The sequence below is a fragment of the Apodemus sylvaticus genome, chromosome 5 (genome assembly GCF_947179515.1).
Source record: "Apodemus sylvaticus chromosome 5, mApoSyl1.1, whole genome shotgun sequence".
Classification (NCBI taxonomy): domain Eukaryota; kingdom Metazoa; phylum Chordata; class Mammalia; order Rodentia; family Muridae; genus Apodemus; species Apodemus sylvaticus.
This window is the reverse complement of record NC_067476.1, coordinates 162,981,789-163,006,938: the sequence shown is the minus strand read 5'-3', so window position 1 is coordinate 163,006,938 and position 25,150 is coordinate 162,981,789. Positions and strand designations below refer to the sequence as shown.

Sequence of the window (25,150 nt, the reverse complement as noted above, 5' to 3'; positions counted from 1 at the left end):
GGCACGGGGACAGGGATGCACAAATAGACTTGTTGTGAGTGATGCGCCCACTCCCCCCGCCCAGCAATTCTCTCTAATGGTGGGCACCAGCTGATTCTCTTCTCTCTGTGTTTCTGAGTGATGGTGACTGCGTGGTGGGTAAGGGGAGGTTCGTTGCCGTTTCTAAGCGTTGCAGAGGACTTCCGTATCTGTGTGGCACTCTGCATATGTATGTGTGACTGGCACACTCACAGAGGGAGGCGTGTGTACACATGGACACGTGCCTGGACTCCTCTGCAGCCTGCTCCTTGCTGGGTTTCCTCATCTCGGCGTCGTGAGAGTCTCTGGACGTGCTGCCAACACGTTCGTCCTCTCGTCTCTTGCTCTGGCTCAGTTGCTGAACTGAGAAGCCTTGCTTGCACCCTTTGTGGCTGCTGTCTGGGCACTGAACAGAGAGCTTCAAGAGGAAAGCCTCACTGTGCCCCTTGCTAATGGACCTCAGGGTAGCTGCACAGAAGGTGGGCAGGGGATGGAAGAGGAGAATCTGGCCTGCAGCATCCCAGAACCTGGGTCTGAATTCCCCTAGAGTGGTGGTTCTCAACCCACGGGGGTTGCAGATCAGGTATCCCGCATATCAGATATTTACATTATAATTCATAACAGCAGCAACAATTACAGTTATGAAATATCAATGAAATAGTTCTATGGTTGGGGGTCACCACAGCACAAGGAAGTGTAGTAAAGGGTTGCAGCATTAGGAAAGCTGAGAATCACTGCACTAGTTATAGCTAGCCCTGCCTTACCTATCTGCCTTAGGTGAGTCTGTGAGGAGTTCACTTCAATTGGAACCTTCTCCCCTGTCCTTGATCCCAGGTTCTAGGATCTGTCTGTGCTTTGAGCTGACTTAAAGCAGTGGATTATAAGCATCCAGGCCAGCCTTGGACCATGTGACTCCAAGGCACCAGCTGTTCAGCTATCAGACTCATAGCCCTAAATCTGTTTGATTCCCTCTTCTCTCCTTCTCCTTCCATCTTCTCTCTTTCCTTGAGCTGGGATCTTACATAGCTCAGGCTGGCCTTGAACTTGTGACCCTCCAGCTTCTGCCTCCAAAGTGCTGGGAACACAGGTGCTTTTTTCACCCCACTTGTCTTTTTTCTTTCTTTTTTCAAATATGAATTCCGATGATTAACCTCAATGGCTGTAATGAAAGGGCTTTAACAACTGTATCCTCTGCCTGGACATCAGCTTTTTAAAGAAGAATGGTAGTGGTAGAATCCACTGCTGGAATGTGCATTCTGGTTTTGCAGTGTGAGTGTGCATGTGTGTGTGAGAGTGTGTGTATGAGCACATGTACACGCACACATGTGCATGTGTGCACATGTGCGTGCATATGTGTACATGTGTGTACACATGTGCGCACATGCATGTGAATGTGTGTGCACATGTGCACATGTATGTGTGCATGTGTATATGTGTGCATGCATGTGTATGAATGTGTGCATGTGTGTGCACGTGTATGTGCATGTGTGAGTGTGCACATGTATGTATGCATGTGCACATGTGTGTGCACGGGCACACATGTGTGTGCGTGGATGTGCATGCATGTGTGTACATACATGTGTGTGCACATGTGAGTGTTTGTGCACGTGTGAATTATCCTGGGAGGGGCTGGAATGGGGGTCTGGCAGTCCTTCTGTATTAACTGGTCTTGGATCCCTCTTGGTAAATTTCACGGATCCATCTCAAACACAGGCACCTTCCTTTTCTCTCTCTCACAGGACAGTGACAAGATGCTCAATCTTGAGAACACATAGGTTGTCACTTCAGGGAGAAGGTGAGAGATACAAACAGTGGCAGCCTGAGGGCTTTCTCTGGAAGGCAGAGGCTCCAACTCACTGGCAACCTGTATTTGGTGATGAAAGCACCGGCCTCACCCTCCCCTTGTCCCCAACAGGCCGAAAGTCATCCCACATCTCTGCGCCTGTGTCTGGGGCTCTGTCCTGTCCAGGCCTTACTTGGCCTTTAGGTGAGAGTTGTTCTCTGAGCAGGACCCTGAGGGTAATGGACTATAGCTTCTCAGTGAGGTCTCCAGGGCCGCTCTGTATTAGCAAGAAGCTGAGTCAGTTCCCTGCAGGCTCCTTTCACACATGGGGGATGAATAATTCAATGCTGATCCGGGACAGCTTTTAAATAACCACCTTTTTTTTTCTTCATTTTTTTTTTTTTTTTGAGACAGGGTTTCACTATATTGCCCAGCTGGCCTGGAGCTTGCTATGTAGACCAGGCTGGCCTTGAACTCACAGCGATCTGCTAGTTTCTGCCTCCTGAGGGTGGGAATTAAAAGTATGTACTGCCACACCTCACTTATTATATTATATTTTATTTTATTTTTTTTAAAGATTTATTTATTTATTATATGTAAATACACTGTAGCTATCTTCAGACACACCAGAAGAGGGCATCAGATCTCATTACAGATGGTTGTGAGCCACCATGTAGTTGCTGGGACTTGAACTCAGGACCTTTGGAAGAGCAGATAGTGCTCTTAACCACTGAGCCATCTCTCCAGCCCCTATTATATTTTATTTTAAAGATAATAAATCAGAGTTAGACTATAATGCAGAAATGACCTTTTCTCATTGTTCCCTGATGTCCAACCTGCTCATTTTTTGCAAGGAATCACACAGGAGCTTGGGCTTTAAAGTCAACAGGATTAAATGTAAAACAGGCAGGTGAGGTCACACAGGGTCCTGTGAGCAGCAGTGTGCCTGGGACCAGAAACTCCTCAACACCTGCACCAGGTGTGTACAGGACTGCCCTGATCATCTTGGTTTGCAACAGGAGAGATCTGGTTTGCAGTGGGCAGGAACCAGTTTGTAGTGGGTGGGAACTGGCTTACAGGTAGATGTTGATCAATATTTTCTAATATCTCTGTGGTGGCGGGGCCGAGAGCTGGGAGGCCCCATGCCAGGCCTCTGGGCTCAGCATAGCAGAGGGGTGGAGATCTCGAGTGGAGGCACACTCTCAGTGCAGGGACACTGACGAGATCTAGAAAATGGACCGTCCTTACCCGCTTTCCACAGCTATGCGAGGATGGACAGTCAGTGCTGGGTTGCCGCTCACTGAGTTCTTGCACGTTTGTATAAAGGCCCTTGGGGGACAGAATTTCCCATTGCTTCCCAGAGCAGGGAAATGGGATTGCTTTGAGATTCCCAGGTGCCAGCTCTGTAACACTGGACGGTTGGACGGCCTGACCTTGGAGATGGGGCGAACCAGCACACCACCATAATGCTCTCCTAGATCCCCAGTCCCCGGGTCTGGGTGAACATGCTGGGTGTTTCTTTAGTACCTTAAATTTCTCCCAATTTTGAGAAAAGAGCATATGTGTGAGTCTTCTCGATTCAATAAAAGCAGCTTATAGAAGCTGGGACATCAGCTCCTGAGGGACATACTACAGGGCCCTAGGACAAAGCCAAGGTGTGACACTGCCAACCTCACCTCCCGAGAAGCAGTCGTCGGCTTCTATCACCCAAGGATGTGACTCTCTGGGAAGACTCTGGTTGACAGCACAGCCCTGTGAACCCCTAAGGCTGGCAGGAGGTTTCTGTAAGCAGCCCACAGCCCTTATTTGCATATGCAGAGAGTAGGACTCAGTGACTGGACAGAGGAGTGTATGTGGCAAAGGAGTGAGAGTATTTCGTGGCCCTATTTTCTTCTTCAGCTCTTCTGACCAGGACACTCCATCAGAAAGAGACAGTAAATCTCGCTGAGAGTGGCAAGCTGCGGCCTGCCTTCCTGCCTCAGCGCGTTTGTGCGAGCATTCCCAGAGCCAAGGCAGACGGGGAGGTCTGCGATGCAGGCATGCAATCTCAGCTACTTGCTAAGCTGAGGCAGAGGACTGTAAGTGCAATGGCTGTCTGCGTGATTCCTGAAGTCCTGGCACATGAGAGAAAGTGAAAAGAGGAGTTGGACTATAGCTTGTGGTAGCGAGCTTTCACAAAAGTAATAAAATAAAATAAAATGGAGGTGGCGAAGTTGGGGAACATCTGCAGATGGTTGTGATGAGCAGGGAAAGCTGAGGGGAGAGACCTGCCTGAGATCAGAGTTTCTTCCTAGGAAGAGACTCAGCCACAGCCATGGAAAGGGCGTGTAAGGGGCCAGCAAGATGGCTCAGCAGGTAAAGCACTTGATGCATAGCCATAGGGGGCTGAGATCAATCCCTAGGACCCACATAAAGAAAGAAGAAGAGAACTTTTTCCACAAAGTTGTTCTGTGACCTCCACATGCACACAACAGCATGCATGCGTGTGCGCGCACGCGCGCGCGCGCGCGCGCACACACACACACACACACACACACAAACACACATACATACATACACACACAAACACACATACATACATATACACATCCATATGCACACATACACACATACACATATATACACATGCACACATACACACATGCACACATATACACACATATACATATACACACATACTTATATGCACATGTGAACACATATACACATACTCACATGCACATGTGAACACATACACACAGATACACATACACAGATACACAGATACACACATACTCACATGCACATGTGAATACATACACATATGCACATACAAATACACACACATACACACACTCACATGCACACACAGACACATATACACTCACATGCATACACACACAGACACATACACATATATACACACACATATACATAGACACATACACACATGCACACACACTATCAGGTAAAATTATAATTATTAAGAAAAACCCTGCCAGGCAGCTAACCTGCCAAGGGTGTTTGCCTTACAAGGCTGCAGGCTTCAGGGTGGCAGAGGGGGACCACAGGAACTCCACAGCCTCATCATGTGGCTTCTACTAAATGGTGGCTAAAGACTGGGCACAGGAAACTCATAATTTCTAGAGTCACGTGGACTTCCTATGACCTTCCTGCTAGCAGGAGGGCATGGCCTTTCCCCTGTGTCTCACCACCAGACACAGCCTTTCAGTCTATGGCCCAGTAGAGTCATGTGGCAACCGGAGGATTTTATACGCTTCCAGCTGTATGTTGAAGGGGACGTCTAGCTGAGGCCCCAGGCAGATGGTGTTCCCAGCAGAGAAGGATCTAGAATCCTCAAAGCCCACCTCCTTCCCTGGCCCTTCCCAGCATCCAGCAAGCAACAGCTTCTTAGCTAGCCTCTTCCTCCTCTTACCCAGCAGCCCTTGCTGCCATACCGGCTCCAGCTCCCAACGGCTACAGTTTGTATGTAGCTGGGTAACCACAGTGTCACTGGGATTGTAGCCTGGTGACCTGGGTGGCTTCCTCCAACACAGAGGTAAATATGGAGCTAACCCAGGCCATGCAAATAATTTGTGTTTTAAAGTCTAGCATTCTGAGGTTGCTAACTGGGCATGGATCTGGGTCAAGATGGAGTGCTATTCCTGAATCATGAATGAACTCATCTCACACTGATGAAATATGGCCCCCAAATAAATCTATTGATAGCTATCTTGCATTTCTCTGTCTTGCATGTTTGTGTGTGTGTGTGTATGTGCGCATGTGTGTGTGCATATGTGTGTGTGCGTGTGCATGTGTGTGTGTGCATATGTGTGTGTGCATGTGCGTGTGTGTGTGTGTGTGTGTGTGTGTGTACACTTTTGTTGTGGTGGTTTTCCCAGAGCTCTAGATTCAACATGTTTTGATATGGAAAGTGATGTGGGTCCCTCGCCATTGTCAAGCATGGTGTGGCTTTTAACTGAGGGTAATTAGATTATGAGGTCCTCCTCCCTCTCCCCCTTCTCCCTCCTCTCCCTTCCCTCTCATCCTCCTGGAGGAACCCTGAGTTCTGTACCGTCATTCCTTTGCCTCTCCTTTTTCCTTGTAACTGGGAAAGGGTCCATTTTGTTTGTCTGCAAGCATACACATTTAAAATATTTAGCTAAGCTGCTGTCTGCAGCCGTCTAGCTGGTTTCCATAGTAGCCAAGGAACGGCTAAGGCAGAATAGACTGGCAGTTAACAAACACAAAATAAAACAACAGAGAAATAGCCACACTCACAAACAGAGCACGGAGCAATCTTGCACACAACTTTGTATGCGTTCACTCTGAAAAGGCCCCAGGTAGGTAATGGATGCCTTCCTTGCTAGAAGCTGGATGCTACTTTGTTTATCAGAACTAAGTTCAGTTACATTGTTGGCCAAGCTGGGAGATGCTGGAATTCCATTGAGGTGGATGGGGAACCAAACACGGCAGATTATTTTGTCATGGCCCCTCTCTGGAAAGACAGCTTGGACTCGAACCTTCTGTGTGAACCACCTACTGTGTGCAGAATATTGACTGCAGAAGCTTTTCATTTACTCATGAACACAATGTTGAATTGTGGGATCCAGTGCTGCCTGAGGCCTGGCATTGGAGCCCAGACTGTGTCCCCAAGATGCAGCTCTCAGTCCTCTGCTCCTTATTTTGAAGGTGACAGTTGATGCAGAGGGTGGAAATTACTGTTCTGTTAGGGGCCTGCACTCAGCTCTGATGCCTATGTGCAGAGTAAGGGTGTGAACTGTGGATCCTACACCTGGACATTGAATACAGTGTGAACTGTAGGTCCCACCAAGCTCGACAGTGCAGAGAGGGTGAACTGTGAGTCCCATCTCTCTGGGCACTGCAGACAGTGTGGTGTGTGAGTGTCACTATCCTGGGCACTGCAGACAGTGTGGTGTGTGAGTGTCACTATCCTGGACACTGCAGACAGTGTGGTGTGTGAGTGTCACTATCCTAGGCACTGCAGACAGTGTGGTGTGTGAGTGTCACTTTCTGGGCACTGCAGACAGTGTGGTGTGTGAGTGTCACTTTCTGGGCACTGCAGACAGTGTGGTGTGTGAGTGTCACTTTCTGGGCACTGCAGACAGTGTGGTGTCTGAGTGTCACTATCCTGGGCACTGTGGGCTACTGGAAGCATCCCTGACCTTTACCCAAATGACACCAGGCACACCTCCCACCCACAACATCCAAAATGGTTCTAAACATTACTAACTGCCTTGGATAAGAACAAAGTACTCTAGAGACTATGTGGACAGTCCTACACAGCTGTAGGCTGGGACAAGGGCACAGCCAAGGGTGGCTACATCTGGGCAGATTTGTGATATAGTGACCTGGCTCTGAGGCCTATGGCAATAGCAGGAGCTGTCATGGTGACAGTGACATAGGTGGCAAGTGTCAGAAGATGTACCACATCTGTGACCTGGGAGACAGAGCCTAGCTATGGGTTTTGTATATAGGAAAGCCCTGTAGTCAGCTGGCACGGTGCCTAGACAAGTACTCATGCCTCCTATCACCCACGTACTTACAAAGTAAAGGGCTATGACACTCTTGGAGTCTGAGGATGACACCCACATTTGAACTTCAGTAGTCTGTGACCCACTCTGAGGGGGAGGTGGTGCCAGACACACCAGTAAGATGGCCAGTGTTGGGGCTGGAGGGCTGGAGATCTCAGGACACTCATTGAAGTCTATCACTGGTGCCCTTCTCAACATGATGACGCAATCTCATGGACCGCATGAGGCTCTGACACTGATGGGTGCTCACTCCTGCCAAGTGAGGCCTGGTGCTCTTGGACTGTGGTCCATCCATGTCCCTCTCCCATATGATGCCCTAGCAGCTCTGGCTGGCAATCACAAGATACACACAAACCAGTCACCACATGCATCTCCTAGACCCAGGGCATTCAGCCCAGACCTGCAGAGTAGTGGAGGCATGATGTAGCCTGAACTCAGAGGCCCATGAAGCTCTCTGCTCTCCTCAGGAGGACACCAAGGATAGCGAGAGGTTGCCCACGGCTTGCCCACACACGCACGGCTTACTCTTTATGGAATTGGCGTTCTCAGTTCATTGGGAAGGCACCCTTCACTGTTTTTTGATCATATAAGCTTCATGACCTGTACACCACCTAACAACTCCAGTGGCATCTCCAGGAAGACCATGCCTCTTGCACACACATCTCATGTGTAAAGCCCTGGGTCACTGCAGCCTCCACCCTGTAGGTCCTGAAGACCTCTTTCAACAAGAGTCTCTGAACCTCTTATGTGTCTAGCTCAGGTTTCAGCATACCAGGATTCCAGAACTCACAGAAGGCAGAGGCTACATTTCTTAGGGTGCTGCTCTGCCACATGGTCTCTGAGGTCTTTGTGGAAATGGCTAGGAATGGTTGAAACTAATTTTTAAGACCTCTCCTTTCCACTTTCTCATGGGTGTCATGGGAGCCTCAGAGGCAGAAACGGGAATGAAGCTACCAACTTAGAGGATGGGAAGCCAACCTTGACAATCAGACAGTGAAAGAGACAGGAAGTGGGTGATGGACCATGGGCTTGTGTCAATGAGCTACAAAATGGGGCGGAGAGGGGGTAATGGACCGGGAAGAAAGAGGGTGCTGGACCCAAAGGACAGGATGATGGGCTTGATGAGTTGGGGGATGGGCCCAGAAATGGAGATAATGGAGCAAGGGGTGGTGTAATGGACCTGGGGGTCGAGGTTATCGGCCACCATGCTTCTTGCAATGTTATCATCAGGCTGCAGAACAAAGGACTGTGGATTTAGGGACGGGATCTTAAACAACAGAAGTTTATTCTCTTCCAATGGGAGGCCAGAGTCCAAGATCAAAGTACTGGCTGAGGCCCGGGGTGGGGGGTTAGGGGGATAGATGTGGGGAGGCTAAGGCCAGGGGGGTAGGGTGGGGTAGGGGGGCAAGGTTGGGGCTGGAGCTGGGGCCAGGGCCAGTGCCAAGGCCACTGCTGCTGAGGCTGGAGCTGGGGTCTGGGGCCGCGGCCAGGGCCAGGGGCCAGGTCTGAGGCTGACTCAGGGGCTGGGACCTGGGCCAGGGCCAGGGCCAGGGCTTGGGGGTTCGCTCCTTGTCTGTCTGTTTGACAATTCTTGGCAATCCTGGAGCTGTAGTGACCAGTCTATCTTTGTTCCATCTCCTGACAGTGTTCTCCCCGTGTCTGTGTCTGTCTAACCCCACTGCAAACTCCATCTCCAAGCTGCCCTTTATGGCATTAGAGGGTGGGATACATCGGATCCCTTGTAGCTGCAGCCCAGGGAAGCTCACGGCTGCCTGTGATCTGATCCTTCAAAAGTGCTGAGGTGCTAGAAGACCCAATATTAGTTTCATAAACAACAGTGTCTTTTTGCAAACTACACCCACAGGCCCTAACGCCACCCTCGAGCACCGTACCAGCCGGGCAGAAGACAACAGGGAGGGGCGCTTCGTCTTCGGTATTTACCGGGAGGCCGCGTGTTGCTCCGATTCCTCAGGGGCACCTCAGCGCTCCACTGGGAAATATGTGACCTCATTTGCATTTTCTAATTGAATTGCTATCGGCTTTCCTGCAAGACTGCACAAAAGGACATTCTTCCAGATTTGAGCACCGCCGCATCACACACAGAAAGACGGCCTTTAATAGCTGCCGGGGGTAGGGGGAGGAGGAGAGAAGTTGCCAATTTTTTATGGTTCATCTAACTGTAAAGCTGTCGGTTTTACCCAGAGCCATGGAGAGTCGCTAAAATAATGAATGGGGAGGCGTCGGGCACAGAAGCCTGAGCAGAAGAGAAATGAAAGAACAGGACCGAGAAATTAGGGGGTCCCTGGGCAATGGTCCCCTAGGGATTTACTCCAAGGTTCCTTTCTATGAGAGCTTCCCTGAAACTTAAATGTTCTGTAGATGCTGCTATACAGGCGGCCACTTTCCTCTCTAGGACCTTCTAGAACAGAACTCTTGTTTAGGGTGCATCTCACATGAGTTCTCCTCCTTCTGGCCCTTCTGCGAAGACCTTGACATGTGTGTTTTTAAAAGTGTGTGTGTGTGTGTGTGTGTGCTTGCCTGGAGCATACACATGTGTGCCTGTGTGCAAGTGTATTGTGTACTGTGTACAGTGCATGTATGTCTAATATGTAGCATATGTGTATGTGTGGTATGTATGTAGTATATGTGTGTCAATGTATAGTGTATACATAGTATATGTGTAGTGTGTAATGTGTAGTACATGTGCATATGTAGGGTATCTGTAGTGCATATGCATGCATGTATATGTATGGTTAGTGTTTTGATCCCTAGCATCATATGCATTATATACATATATATGTATGTATATATACATTTGTTATATATGTGTATATAGTGCATGTGTGTCTGATTTGTAGTGTCGCATGTACAATATGTGTGTGTAGTAATATTTGTACAGTGTATGTATGTTTATTTCATACATGTAGGGTATGTGCCTGAGTATTTCTGTGTAGTGTGTGAATGTGGATATAGTGTGAGAGTGTATATCTGCATGCATGTGCAAATGTGTAGTGTGTGTAATATATATGTGTTGTGTGTGTGCATTTGTGTATATGTCTAGGCCAGAGGTAAACATCAGTGCCTTTCTTGATTGCTCTCCTCCTTACTAAGTAGGGACAGCACAATTTGTCCTCCAGGCCACAGAGTAAGGTTTTCAAAAATTGCAGGTCAGGGGATTAGCTTGAATATATTGTATAAGAACTTATGTAACTATTTAAAGTATGGTCATTAAAAATATAAGGGCCTAGGGTGTGGTTCAATGGGAGAAGGCTCTGGTTTTGACTCTTGACATATGTATAATATATGTGCATATGTGTATCAGAATATATATATTATATATTATATGCATATATGTGTGCATACATGTATGTATACATGTGTATTCATGTATACATGTGTGTATGTGCATACATGTGTGTATGTATATATATGCATGCATGTATATATACATATATATCTATACACACACACACACACACACACACACACACACACACACACATAGTTGCTGGAGTCTGTCAACTCTTTCTTGAGGAATCGAGGTTGGGAACTGAGCAGGTCAAGGCAGTTACTTGCTGCCAGGCCTGACCACCTGAATTCAGTGTCTGTCATCTACATGGCAGAAGGAGAGACCAGATTTCCACAGCCGCTCCTTTGACCTTGCCATGTATGCTGTAGCACGTGTGCCCCTACATATATACACATGTAAATAAATAATGTAAATATTTTTTCTGGGCTTACATTCTGCCCATTTTTTTCTCTGAATCTTTGCTCCCAAAGCTACTTTAATTGAGTCCAATGGTTCTGGAATGAAGGTAATTATGTCTCCCAAGGAATCTTTGGCAGAGACTGGAGACAGTTGGGATACAGCTGTCATTTACTGAGCAGAAGTAGGGGTTCAGCTAAGCACAAGGTAGAATGAATATCCTCATGACCTGAAGTCCTCCAGGAATTTAAAGAGCTCTTTAAATTTGCCTCAATAAATAATGTGAACTATATAGTGAATCCAGATTCATCTAGATGTATCCAGATTTATCCAGATGCATCCAGATTCACTTGCTGAAGTGCATTATTGGCAGACATTCAGTTCTACATTCAGCTGGTCTCAACTGTCACTCTCAGTAACTTACCTGTCACTCCTTTAAGTTTTACATTTCAATATGCTAGCCTCATTTGTCTTGATTTCTTTTTGTGCTGTAGTATCAGCTTGGATACCAAAGGGTGCATGAGGTGCCCTTTCCCTATTTCAACAGCTGATTGGACTGCCACTGTAGAGTTCGTAGATCCCCTTTCTGAGCCGCTGCAAGGCCACTTCCTTTCCTAATAACCTGGATATTCCTAATGTCTGGAATAGAAGTTAACACTTAGTAATTTAAATGTAGGGGGTTATGCATTCTCAGTCCTTTGTTCTATGAATGCATAGATTGATTAATCTTATGTTCTTAGGATAAGTACAACTCAGGCATGATTTAGCAATCTGTGTAAAGAAGGCAGATTAAATTTTGTAAGCATCTTGCTTTTATAAATTCCTAGGCAATGATAGATATTCCACATGTTCCAAACAATTGGGTCTTTGGCTTAGAATGCGATTTTGGTGATTTTGGAAAATGCTTTTGTCAGGAAAACAGTTTCTGCTGAGTTTTGGGAATGGTTTGTGTTGGGGTACAGACATGAATCTGGCTCACCTGGCAATGGTTTCCCTGGTTTGAGACACTCTCTAGTGTTTACAGGAGTAACTTTTCCATTGAATTCTTTGGGCAAGTTTATGTGGGATTAGTTTTATTTCCTCCTTATAGCTAAAGAAGAACTAACAGAATTGAAATGGTCCCTTGATACAGATTTTAACTTTTTTTAAAAAAATAACAATAAACAAATTTGGCTGTTCCTTTGCCTTTTGGCCAAGATCAAGTATAGTAACACAGATCAGAGTTTTTCTTGTGTCAGTTCAGTTCTGGTAAACTTTCTGCTTATAGACTCTCAATGCTTTTGGTATAAAGCGCACACACTCCCCTCACAGAATTTCCTAGTATCCCTACTGTCAGTCAATGTCATCTTTTTATTCTAGAATCGGTTATCTGCTGCTTCTGTCTTTTTTCCTACCAAGAATGATCAACTTCATCTTTTTTGTTGTTTTGTAGCCCTGGCTGCCCCGGCACTTGCTTTGTAGACCAGGGTAGCCTCTTGAACTCAGAGATCCACCTGTTGGGATTTAAAGGCGTGTGCTACCACCACCTACCTATCAATGTCATCATTTAAGAACCAAATTTTGTCACTGATCGTACATCTCTGATTCCCCATGTTTTCTCCATCTCTCCCAACCCCTCCTCTCCGCTATTTGTTTTTCTTCCTGTTTTACTTGAGCCCCATCTTCCACCCTTTTGATAATTTCTAGGGATGGGTGCTTAGAAGGCAGTGTTCCTTTCTTTATCCCATCTCCCATGAAGTCCAGACAGTCCACCTGGGGAACCCCACTAGGTTTATTATCCGGTCAACAAGTCCCCTAATTTACATGTCATTTCTGTTCTTCTGGGGGATTTTAATGAGACTTTCATGTGACTTACAGATCTATGGGGATTTTCCAGTTATATTCTTTGATATTGATTTCTCGCTTAATTACTCTAACATAAAAAAAGCCCCACAACCAAGGTCTATTTGGACTTTAAATATTGTAACCATGGCAAGACTTTGTGGGTTAAAAATTGGAATTGGTCTGTCTCTGATTAGAAGCTAGGGACCCTTAGCAGTCGTGGGTTCCGGGTTACAAACTTCTCTGCACAAGGTTGGATTTCCTGGTTGTGTGGTTGCCTCTGCCTCCTCAAGAACTTGTCTGTCTGTCTGTTACTTACAGATGGACACTTGTTTACGTTTACAACTGATGCGTGCCCGCTTGGTGTTTCTCTCTTTACGTCAACCAACTTTGCTGTGAAGAGCTTGAAGTCACATACGCAGACTTCAGTTCCGGTTTCACGTGCCTTCTCGTCTCTGTGAAGTGTCCCGCACACAGGATGCTTTATCTCACTCTGTTTGTCTGATGTCAACAGAGCTGCCTCCAGCTTTCTTCTGGTTGTTATTTACACAGTTTTTTTTTTCCTCTAGAATTTTACTTTCAACCTGTCTCCGTTCTTAGGCTTTCAAGATGTGTATTTAGCAAGCTGTACCTAGCAGGGTTTTACTTATTCAATCTGTCAACATGTTTTCTTTTATTTGTATGTTAGCATGTCTTCATTTTTATAATTACCGATGCATTTGTAAGCACCAAAAGGAGTATATTAGCCCATCTGTTCCGTTTTCTTTTCCCCTTTCTTGAATTTATTATCTTTGAACACACAGACATATACACACAATCTCATGACTCTCAGCTATATCTCAAAGACTTTAGTATTTTTAAAGGAAGGTTTTATTATTAATTTTTATTATAGATGTATGAGTGTTTTTCCTGCAAATACACATGTGTACTACATGTGTGTGCAGCACTTGTAAGGCCAGAAGAGCAGGTTGGGTCCCCTGGAACTAGAGTTGCAGGGAGCTGTGAGCCATCCTGTGCAGACCTGAAACTGAACCAGGGTCTTCTGCAAAAAGCATCAAGTGCTTTAAACCATGGAGTCATTTCTCCAGTCCCCACAACAAGTGTTTTTTATCTTATCAAATTATAATAGAAGTTGAACATCCCTTATTAGAAAATTCAAAAATCTGAAATGTTTTGAGCACCATCCATTCAAAGTGGAAAATTTCACATTTGACCTTATATGTTGCAATAAACATACACACACACATGCACTCACTCACCCTCACACTCATTCACACACATACACTTACATGCTCACATGCACTTACACATACTCATACACTCACACACACACTCATAAACACTCACTCACACACACTCACATGCTCACATGCACTTACAATACACACACATGTGCGCACACACACACACTTACACATACTCACACTCACACACTCATAAACACTCACATACACTCATATGCACTTACACATACTCACACACACTCATACACAAACACACACACAATACACAACATACACATAACATACACTCATACAAGCACACACACACACACTGATGCACAGAAGCACACATGCATGCACAGTTCCAGGCTATGTGTACAAAGAAGAAGTGAAACAGATGAGTTCTGGTTTAGTCTTGGGTTGTATCCCCAGATGTCCCACGGTAGTCTTAAGCAAATATTCTAAAATCTGAAAAAGTGAGAAACCCGTTGCCTGCAAGCATTCTGGGTGAGGAAAGATCAATGTAAATTAAAACTGGGTTTCATAATGTCCCATATGGTTCTCAACCTTCCTGATGCTGGGACCCTTTAATACAGTTCTTCATGTTGTGGTGACCCCAACAATAAAATTATTTTTGTTGCTGCTTCATAATTGTAATTCTGCTACAGTTATGAACCAAAATGTCTGTTTGGGGGTAAATGTGGTCTTTTGGGGGTTGTGACCCTCAGGTTCAGAACTTCTGTTCCATCTCAGAGGTTATTTGCTTCTTGACCAGAGTTTACACGCTGCATTTCCCACAAGAGCTGTTTACATGGAGGAAACTGCCTTCTGCCTGTCCTGCCTTGAACCTTCACCCATCCTTTACCTCACCAGTCCCTCACCTCACCCATCCCCCACCTCACCTGTCCCCCACCTCACCTGTCCCCCACCTCACCTGTCCCTCACATCATCCATCCCCCACCTCACCTGTCCCTCACATCCCCCATTCCCCACCTCACCTGTCCCCCACCTCACCTGTCCCTCACATCACCTGTCCCTCACATCACCTGTCCCTCACCTCACCTGTCCCCCACCTCACCTGTCCCCCACCTCACTTGTTCCATACCTCACCTATCCCCCACCTCACTTGTCCCTCACATCACCTGTCCCTCACCTCACCTGTCTCCCACCTCACCTGTCCCTCATCTCACCTGCCCCCCACCTCACTTGTTCCATACCTCACCTATCCCCTACCTCACTTGTCCATCACCTCACCTGTCCCCTACCTCACCTGTCCCTCACCTCACCTGTCTCTCACCTCACCTGTCCCCCACCTCACCTGTCCCCCCACCTCACCTCTCCCCCACCTCACTTGTCCCTCACCTCACCTGTCCCCCACCTCACCTGTTCCTTACCTCACCTGTCCCTCACCTCACCTGTCCCTCATCTCACCTGTCCCCCACCTCACCTGTCCCCCACCTCACCTGTCCCCCACCTCACCTGTCCCTCACCTCACCTGTCCCCCACCTCACCTGTTCCTTACCTCACCTGTCCCTCACCTCACCTGTCCCCCACCTCACCTGTTCCTTACCTCACCTGTCCCTCATCTCACCTGTCCCCCACCTCACCTGTCCCTCACCTCACCTGTCCCTTACCTCACCTGTCCCTCACCTCACCTGTCCCCCACCTCACCTGTCCCCCACCTCACTTGTTCCATACCTCACCTATCCCCCACCTCACTTGTCCCTCACATCACCTGTCCCTCACCTCACCTGTCTCCCACCTCACCTGTCCCTCATCTCACCTGCCCCCCACCTCACTTGTTCCACACCTCACCTGTCCCCCACCTCACTTATTCCATACCTCACCTATCCCCTACCTCACTTGTCCGTCACCTCACCTGTCCCCCACCTCACCTGTCCCTCACATCCCCCATTCCCCACCTCACCTGTCCCCCACCTCACCTGTCCCTTACCTCACCTGTCTCTCACCTCACCTGTCCCCCACCTCACCTGTCCCCCCACCTCACCTCTCCCCCACCTCACTTGTCCCCCACCTCACCTGTCCCCCACCTCACCTGTTCCTTACCTCACCTGTCCCTCACCTCACCTGTCCCCCACCTCACCTGTCCCTCATCCCACCTGTCCCCCACCTCACCTGTCCCCCACCTCACCTGTTCCTTACCTCACCTGTCCCTCATCTCACCTGTCCCCCACCTCACCTGTCCCCCACCTCACCTGTCCCTCACCTCACCTGTCCCTTACCTCACCTGTCCCCCACCTCACCTGTCCCTCACCTCACCTGTCCCTCACCTCACCTGTCCCCCACCTCACCTGTCCCCCACCTCACCTGTCCCTTACCTCACCTGTCCCTCACCTCACCTGTCCCTCACCTCACCTGTCCCCCACCTCACCTGTCCCCCACCTCACCTGTCCCCCACCTCACTTGTCCGTCACCTCACCTGTCCTCCACCTCACCTGTCCCTCACCTCACCTGTCCCTCACCTCACCTGTCCCTCACATCACCTGTCCCTCACATCACCTGTTCTTCTTAACCATCCTGGCTCAGGGGCTCATGTGTGATCAACACACAGGGAAGAGTGAGCAGGCACACCTGCCTGTCTTAGAGTCTTCAATATCCATGAGCAGGGTGTGTGTGTGTGTGTGTGTGTGTGTATGTGTGTGTGTGTACTAGTAATGTGTGTCCTCCCTACTTGGATTCAAGAAACAAGACCAAAGCCAGTTCCTGCTTTTCCAAAGTGGGTTCCTTGGCACACCTGTCCTACAAGCTGTTGTTCCACGAAGGGTCCTTGGTCAGATAGGCTTTCGGAAATTTGGACATTTTCTCCCACTAAGAGGCTTTCAAAGTCGCACTCAGTTATGGAAGGTTCTGGGCAAACCCATATAAAAGAATATTAACTTTGTCCATAACTTCACGTCCTCCGGACATTTCCCAGGGAGCCCGCACGCAGCTGCCTGAGCTTGTCTCACACCGCGGCGGTGGCGGTGGCGGCGGTGGCGTGGTTACAGAACCAGACAAGTTGAGGGGCCTGTCATGCTTCCCTCCCCAATCATTCTGGTTTTCTCACGTTTGCTCACCGCTTGACGCCTGAAGCGTATGCTCTGCCTAGGGTTCCCAGCACAAACAAAAGCGGAACAGAGAGGTGGGGTGTCATGGAGTCTGGTCAGATAACTGGACAGTGCAGGACCAGGACAGGGGAGGCGCCCTTACCCCTGTTCATCTCTCAGGCACACAGCTGGGGACAGGAGAAGACGCAGACTGCAGACATCACAGGACGCCCTGTGCCTCCACTCATTTGTCCGGCCCCTGCTGCCCAGTCTCCTCAGTCTCTTTCTCCGACCTTTCTCCCCGCCCCTCCCACTCCCACCCCACCCTTCCCACTCCCCGCCCCGCCCACTCCCCGCCCCGCCCACTCCCCGCCCCGCCCACCTCCCCGCCCCTCCCATCTCCCTTTCTTTCTGTCTGTTATTCTCTCTGTCTCTCTTCAGAGTCGTGGTTTCCCCAGCCTCAGGGTTGACCTGCTTTGCTTGCCAACCATCCTGTCCTTGAAAGCAGGTGGCTACCTCTGTGCACAGATCCCTGGGAGCCCAGGCTACATACAGAATTTGTGGATTACAGCTCAAGGCAGAAAGAAGTGAGTCTCATCCAAAATGAGATGAAGGTCATGATGGTAGTGGTTTGGTGGTCTAACCTGCTCAGGTGTCAACCCATGGGGGTGAGTCTACCTTAGAGGGTTGTGGAGGCTAGGGGTGGCACCGAGCCTTGATGATGGGCAAAACCAAAGAGATGTCAACCCATATCTTCCATGAGTCAGGGAAAGGCTCTGCCTGGGACTCCCCAGAGCACAGACACCTTGATTTTGGACCCAGACCTTCCTGCCTGTACTGCGTCCTCTTACCTTGTGTTCAGAGTGTGCTGATGATGTCTGGGCTACCAGCAGCCGCACCATGGCGTCCCATTGCTCAGCGCTCTGGCGTTCCCGTGCAGTCACAGTAAAGGCCACCTGCTCCGAGGGGATCTTCAACTCCCGAGTGGCAAAGACTGTCCCATCCGCCCCGACTTTGAAGTCCAAGCTGTTGGTCTCATACTGCGTCCCTTTGGTGCCCACACAGCTGCTGAACTTGACTGCAAGAGGAGAGAAGATGGTCAGGGTGGCCAGTAGACAGAAGGCTGCATCAGCAAGCACAGTATCTGGGTCCCCAAGTGCCCTGAGATAGTTAGCACCTCACGGGGTCTCCTCTGTCTTCAGGAGAAGTCGTTGGAGGCTAAGAGAAAGGACAGAAGAAAGGATGGGAGAGGGTCCACCATCCAAAACAAACCCAGATGAACCCTCTTCCCTCCTGCCATAGTTTCTATACTTGTGCAGAGCCTGTGTGGCTCAGAGGGGATCAGGAATCTCTACCCACTGACCCCCACATTCCCACTGCCTGCCTCACACCAGTCTCTGTCTGTTTTACAGATGGCCCAGTCCTTTGCCTCTCTTTTTTGTGCCCAAGAAGGCCAAGAGTAATGGAGCAACCAGGGAAAGCTGGTGTGTCAGAACTCTTCCCTGACACGAGGAACATTCTGGAAATGGGATTGGCATGGCTGGCCCTATCCCTGACACCTGTCACTCAGCTGTGTTCTGCTGGGGCAGAGGCAGAATGGCAGCTCTAGCCTAGCCACAGACTTCCTTGGTTAGTCACAGAGTTAACATAGCCTGTTGATTCTGCAGGCATGGTATCTGGATCATTTTGCTTCCGTAATATTAGTTAGGTAACCAAGCTGTCAAGCCCTCCTGGAGGCCAGTGCTACAGCCATTTCTAACTCCACTACAGAATGAGACATCTCTAGGTTTGCACATTCATCTGGGCCACGTTAGTGCATTTTTTTTGGACACAGGCTTTTGTGACTGTCACCCAATGCCGCAGTAAATTACGAAGCACCAACAGCTGGTGTCACATTCTGCTGATAAAAGCAATGGATAAAGTTACCCCATATTTATAAAAATGTGGGTATCTAAGCAATTATGGTGGGAGGATTGGTTTTATAAGCAATTTCTCTGTCACAGCTTACATGATTTAATTACTATTTATTCTGGAAACTAAAAAAAGCAACTTGCGGTTACATTTGATAAAGTGTTTTCCTGCATGCTCACCTTTTATTGTTGCCTTGAAACAATAAATAACACATGGCATCCCTGGTCTCTAGAATCCTTCACTAGAGATGTCTCCCTAGTTGCTGGGTCTTCTTGCTTGTGTTTTAATATGCAAATGTTTTTCTATCTGTCTGTCTGTCTATCTATGTGTCTATGTATTCGCCTATGTATGTATGTATCTATGTATGTATCTACGTATCTATGTATCTGCCTATGTATCTATGTATTATGTGTCTATGTATGTATCTATGTATGTATCTGTCTATGTATCTGGTTCTTTGAGACAGTGTTTCTCTGTGTAGCCCTTGCTATGCTGGAACTCTCTTTGTAGACTAGGTTGGCCTTGAACTCAGAGATCTACAAGACTCTGCCTAGGATTAAAGGTGTGTGCCACTATGCCTAGCTTGAAAAATGCTCTTAATATAATAAGAGTAGGCATTTCCACTCTGTTAGGGGGCAGAGTGGTCAGTATAGAGAATCTGGCTGTGTCTTCTGAGGGTCAGGGTGACTCTCTGTGGTTGAGCACCCTTGAAGTTGGAACTGGACAGTTTGTAGTATATCAGAGGCTAAGGCAACATGGTGTTCTCCAACTGTTTGCACCATCAAAGGGTCTGGGTCCTCAAATAACTTGATGTCATTATGACATTACTTGTATTGTGGGTTTGACTCTGCCCCCTGACAGAGTAGAAATACCTGGTCTCATTGTATTTTAAAACATTTTCAAGCTAGGCATAGTGGCTTGTGCCTTTAATCCTGGCACTGAGGCAGGCAGATCTCTGAGTCTGAGGCCAGCCTGGTCTACAAAGTGAGTTCCAGCAATACTTTAGACAGGGGAATCTAGTCTACTTTACTCTATGAGTGCGCCAACTAACTCAGAAGAATAGATGAAACTTCTTAAAACCCACAATGCGGGGCTGGTTGGAGAGGTGGCTCATGGGTAAAAGGCACCTGCCAGGAAGCCAGAAGCTTTGAGATTGATCCCTGGGATTTGTATGTTGGAAGAACAAGCTGGAATCCCACAAGCTGTCTTCTGAAATGCTACATGTACACTGTAGCATGTGTTGCAAATCAATCAATCAATCAATCAATCAATCATAATGCAGACCCCACTGGCCTATTCTCCTCCTTGAGGCAGCTCACCCAGTCCCTCTGAAGCAGGTTTGCTTTATTTTACTGAGTGACCATCTGTTTAACCTGTCTGCATCTCTGAACTGATTTTTTTTTCTTTCCAGAAGACAAGAATGGTAAGTTCCCTGTAAGTTTTACTGGAGAACAAAGGTTGGGTTGTGGCTCTCTGGTTCTACTTGTCCAGTGAAGAACAAACTGTTTTTTTATTTTTTTCTTTACAGAGAAAAAAGAAGTGAACAAACTGTTTGCCCCAGTCACAAACAAATTAAATCAATTGGCATGAGACGGAGTGGACCCACCATTGCTGATCCCCAGCTGTCACTAATGAAGATCAAAGTGAGAGTGACAGGTTTGTGCTGCGAGCATCAAATACACAAAGGAGCCCTGAGCTCGGAGAACCCATTCCTAGTAAACCCAGGGAAACTTGACAGCCCTGGAGACGGACGTCTTACTCTTCTGTGGGTGGCGGCAGGGAGCTCTCTGGGGTCAGGGAGATGCTGAGGAAAGCTTAGTGTCAGTCTAATGTCCCTCTGGACTGCAGCAGGGCATCTATAGGGGATTTCAGCAGGCACTGGAGTCCTGTGTGCTGTGTGTGACCCTGAGAAGCACAATGCAGTGGTCACAGGACGGTCACACCCGAGTGACCAGAGCTAGAGGCAGGAGTGAATGCCTCTGAAGCAAAGGACCTGTTACAGGAATCATTTATCTGTAAAGCCCCAGACTACTTCGAAGCCTTGAAGCTCGCCCCTGGGCCAAGCCATCACAAATACCCCTCTTCTCTTTCTGTGCTTGGGCATCCTTTTATTATTTGGATTTTTTGATATAGGGCTTCACTCTTTATCCCAAGTTTGGTTTCAGAGATATTCTTGCTTCAACCTCTCAGAGTGTTCACATTACACGTGTGTGCTGCTGGGGGCTGTGCCTGCCTTCAGGGCGCTTAGAGTATCTATAAGGCTCAAATGGCATAGCATGCAGCAAGCCCTCGGACTGCTCCCGACATCGTATGCATCTCTTAAGTTACACCAGGGTCAAATCTTGCCTGTCAGAACTCCTCTCAAAGCGCCATTGTGTGGAAGTGTCCCTCCCTCAGTCACCAGTTCTGAACTCAGGCAGTCTAGTACTCCCTGAACATGAACACACAACCATCATAACGGGTCCTCAGCAGCTCAGTATCATCCCTTTTGCCTCTCCAGAAGGCTTCAGGTACCTGTCCCTCTAGCCCCATCCTCCTTCCCATGGGCCCAGTGGCACAGGTGCAGCCACGCTTGCAGTTGTGTCTGCAGATGCATCCCATGCACCCTGCATCCTATGCACTGCACCCTGAATCCACAGACCCTGTGTCCCATGCACCCTGCATCCCACACACTCTGTATCCTGCACACCCCTCATCCCGCAAACCTGTATGCCACGCACGAGAATCTCATGCACCCTGCGCCCTACGCACCCTGAGTCCCACACACCCCTTGTCCCATACACCCCTCGTCCCACACACCCCTCGTCTCATGCATCCTGAATCCCACGCACTCGGCGTCCCACACACCCCAAATCCTAGTCACCTTGTGCTATAGAAAGAAGCTCGGTTTTCACCAGGAGGCTGGCTTTAACCCTTCACCCAAGTTACTTTTAATTGCCGGCTCTGTGGATAGAGCTGAGGCAGCACACATCTGTGGGGCTCCTCCTTAGCAGAGGTGGCCTGGCATTCATGGGAGCAGCAGATGGCGCCTCCCCATGACAGAACACAGCACAATTGTGCTGTGTCTGCGAACACGTCATTTTATTATTTCCCTTGTTAGGTGAGTTGAGAAAGATCAACTGCTTATAGCTGGATCCTTGCTGAGGAACAAGGAATGGATAACTTCAAGCCTGCTGCTCAGCTGACAGAACCAAACTTTCTCATTCTGTCTCCCCTCTCATTCACCCCTACCTCCTACAATTGCCCAGGGACTCCCTCATCTCAGTCAGGGCTCTAGGTGTGGACAGGTAGGCTCAGAGCTTTCCCAGGTGGACCTGGGTGTGCAGAGGACAACACATAGACCAGCCACAATGTAATCAAAACCCAGGACAAGGGAGATTAGTGAGTCCAGTGCCGAGAAGAAGTCTGTCCCTCCTCAGGGTCAGAGGTGAGACAGCCCTGGGGTAGGGATGGAATGAGCCCATGGAGGAAGATGCTTAGCTGGGTGTGCTAACCTCGTGGACGTGGATGTGTGAACTGCTGCTACTGCTGCTAAGAAAACCCCTGGGAACAATCAAAGGTCCTCCTGAATGTGACATGAGCAGTCAGCCTGGCAGGCCGTGCCCGGCTGGCCCCCAACACTCCCCTGGGCTCTGTTCTTGTACCTGCTGCGATGTGTGGCCAGGACATCCACCATCAGACGAGGGACCGTGTGCATCTGGGGAACTGTTGAGCACCAGAGTCGGCACCCTCCAGCAGACTCTGCCCAACAGCATGCTCCAGCCGGAATCCCTGGCACCCAGGTGAGAGCCCATGCCCAGAGGAGGCTGCCTCCTTCTGTGCTGTTGTACCTGAGGATACTGGGCATGATGATGCCCCGGAGAACTATGGGACACAGAGCCTCCTCAGAGCAGAGAAGTGGGAGAGGTGGGGTGGGGGGTGTTGGGGGGTTGGAGTTGGGGGAATGGGAGGGTGGTGAGGGGTGCTGTTAGGTGGGAGGTGGGGAGTGGGGGAGGGGGGAGTTGGGACCTTAGAGCAGAGCAGCAGGGGATCTGAGAGATGTGTGACTTGGCACTCTGTTGGCATTTGCTACAAGGGTTCTGCTAGGGTAGAGTTGAGGTTCTTGTCTGAGCCAAGGTTGCTTCTTATTCCCCCCAACTTAGCCTGGAAATGGGTGGGTGTCACTGGAGCTGCAGGCAGTTCCCAGGACCCCCACAGGTATCTGTTTTGAGAATTCCTTCCCTGAGAAGATAAATCTACTCTAGCTCCCTGTGAGGTCCTAGTGGCAAACCATGGTATGTGGGCTTGCTTATAGAACAGGGTTGATTTTTTTTTCTGTAGGATTGTGGGTGTCCCCAAAGGAAATTTTACCCAGCATAGGTGGAGACACCCCCACCTCCTCCAGCCAACCTTCCCCAGCCCTTCCCCCATAATCTCTAGCTTTGCCTGAGCCCCCCAGTCATGTGTAACTAGGGTAGAACTGCACCCAGATGAGGGAGGTGCAGAAGGCATCTGCTGGAATCCCATACCTCCCCACCCCTCCCTTTCTCAGGGAAAGTTAACAGTGAACAGACTCTCCTCAATATGTACACTTGCAAGTGAACACCGCAAATCTGTTAAAGATGGTGGGTAATTTGCATGAAGGATTACTTTCTACAAAGTTCACCTGGATATTTTTTCTGTATACACTTTAACCACACACAGGCACGTCACAGACCTCTCAGGAGCCATCTGCCCCTCCTGCCCATGACAGGGTGTGGCAACGCCATCCCAACGAGCAGGGCCAAGGGGACTGCTCAGAGTCTGGAGGGGTTGTTTGCCCCTTATCACAGGAAGCCACACCCACCAGGAAGCCACACCCACCGTCCTGGGAGCTGCCTGCCAGCTTGCCTGCAGTTTACCAGTCAAGCATATCTGGAGCCTGGCGGACCCCTGCTGGCCTGGACCAGGGCTGGAGACTGGATTTATTTGTGCTCAGCAGATTCCTGAGGTGGCCATATGCTGGTGAAACAGTAAAACTATTTCTAGAAAGTGTAACTTGGTCTGCTGACCTCACCAAGGGATGCCTTGAGCCAAGTCAGCCCGGTGCTGGTGAGGAAGGGGAATGGACAGCCCTGACTTTAGATTTGTGAGTCCCTCAGTAATCGCACAGTCCCCTGCTGTTTATATCTTCCGTGCTGCGGGGACAAGCTCACTCTGTGAGGCTAGGGGAGGGGCACTCCTCATCGCTGACCAGTGGCCCGCCTATCACAGGGTGTATGGGCTGGGTGAGCAGTGTCGGAATGTCGCTGCCTCCAGTGCTTGCATTGTTCATGTCTGAACTGTCAGCACACTGGTCTCAGCCCATCAAGAACCCAGCAGAGCCCAGCTCCGCAAAGGTCCTTCTGCCCTACTCTGCGGACCATTCCTTCAGGGTTGAGCCTGGTTCTCGTGGATCACTCTGAAAGTTTATTTGCTTTCAATTATGTATGTGTGTCTCTGTGTGGACACGTGCACATGATGAGCAAAGGCATTGACGGGGACCAGGAGACGATGCTGGATTTCTTGAAGCTGGAGTTGCAGGAGGTTGTGAACTACTCATGGGTGCTGGGGACTGAACTTACGGCCTTTGCAAGAGCATTAATGCTTCTCAGCTGCTTCTCAGCCGTTCCCTGCCCAGTTTCCTCTGGGACAAAATCTCCTCTGTATTTCCCCACACCATTGGCTCACAAATCTAAAAGCAGCGAGGGTGGAGACTTTCAGAACATATTTCCAACATTGTGAGGGCAACGCGGAAAGACGACTTGGGAGTCCAAGCCCTGGCTTGAACCTGTGACTTGGCTATCAATTTTGTACAATGAATGTTATTGAGTGCACACTCAGGCCCCAGGATGAGGATCAGCACAAAAGATTCTCCTCCCCAGGAAGCTTGGGGAGGCTAGAATTACCAACTAAGACTCTGCGGGAGGTGGGGGTGGGATGGGTAGGGGGTGGGGCTGGGCTGGGGACAGCCCTGGAGGGCAGAGGAGGCCATGTGGTTCTCAGGCCCTCTAATAAGGCAGGTTTGGTTAGAGACCTGAGAGATAACACAGACCAAGAGCATTTTCAGGGAGGGGACAGATTTCCCACCACCCCATGGGCTCAGGGCT

At 48.9% G+C, this 25,150-nt stretch overlaps 1 protein-coding gene across 1 annotated transcript in view; it reads right to left on the bottom strand.

Annotated features, from left to right (window-relative positions):
* The window catches only part of Cdh4 (cadherin 4), a 478,659-nt gene that overhangs the window by 105,957 nt on the left and 347,552 nt on the right, over window positions 1–25,150 (bottom strand). The window contains exon 3 of the mRNA XM_052184496.1: window positions 17,984–18,210. Coding sequence (XP_052040456.1) covers window positions 17,984–18,210 — 227 coding nt within the window. The remainder of the gene's footprint in view (window positions 1–17,983; window positions 18,211–25,150) is intronic.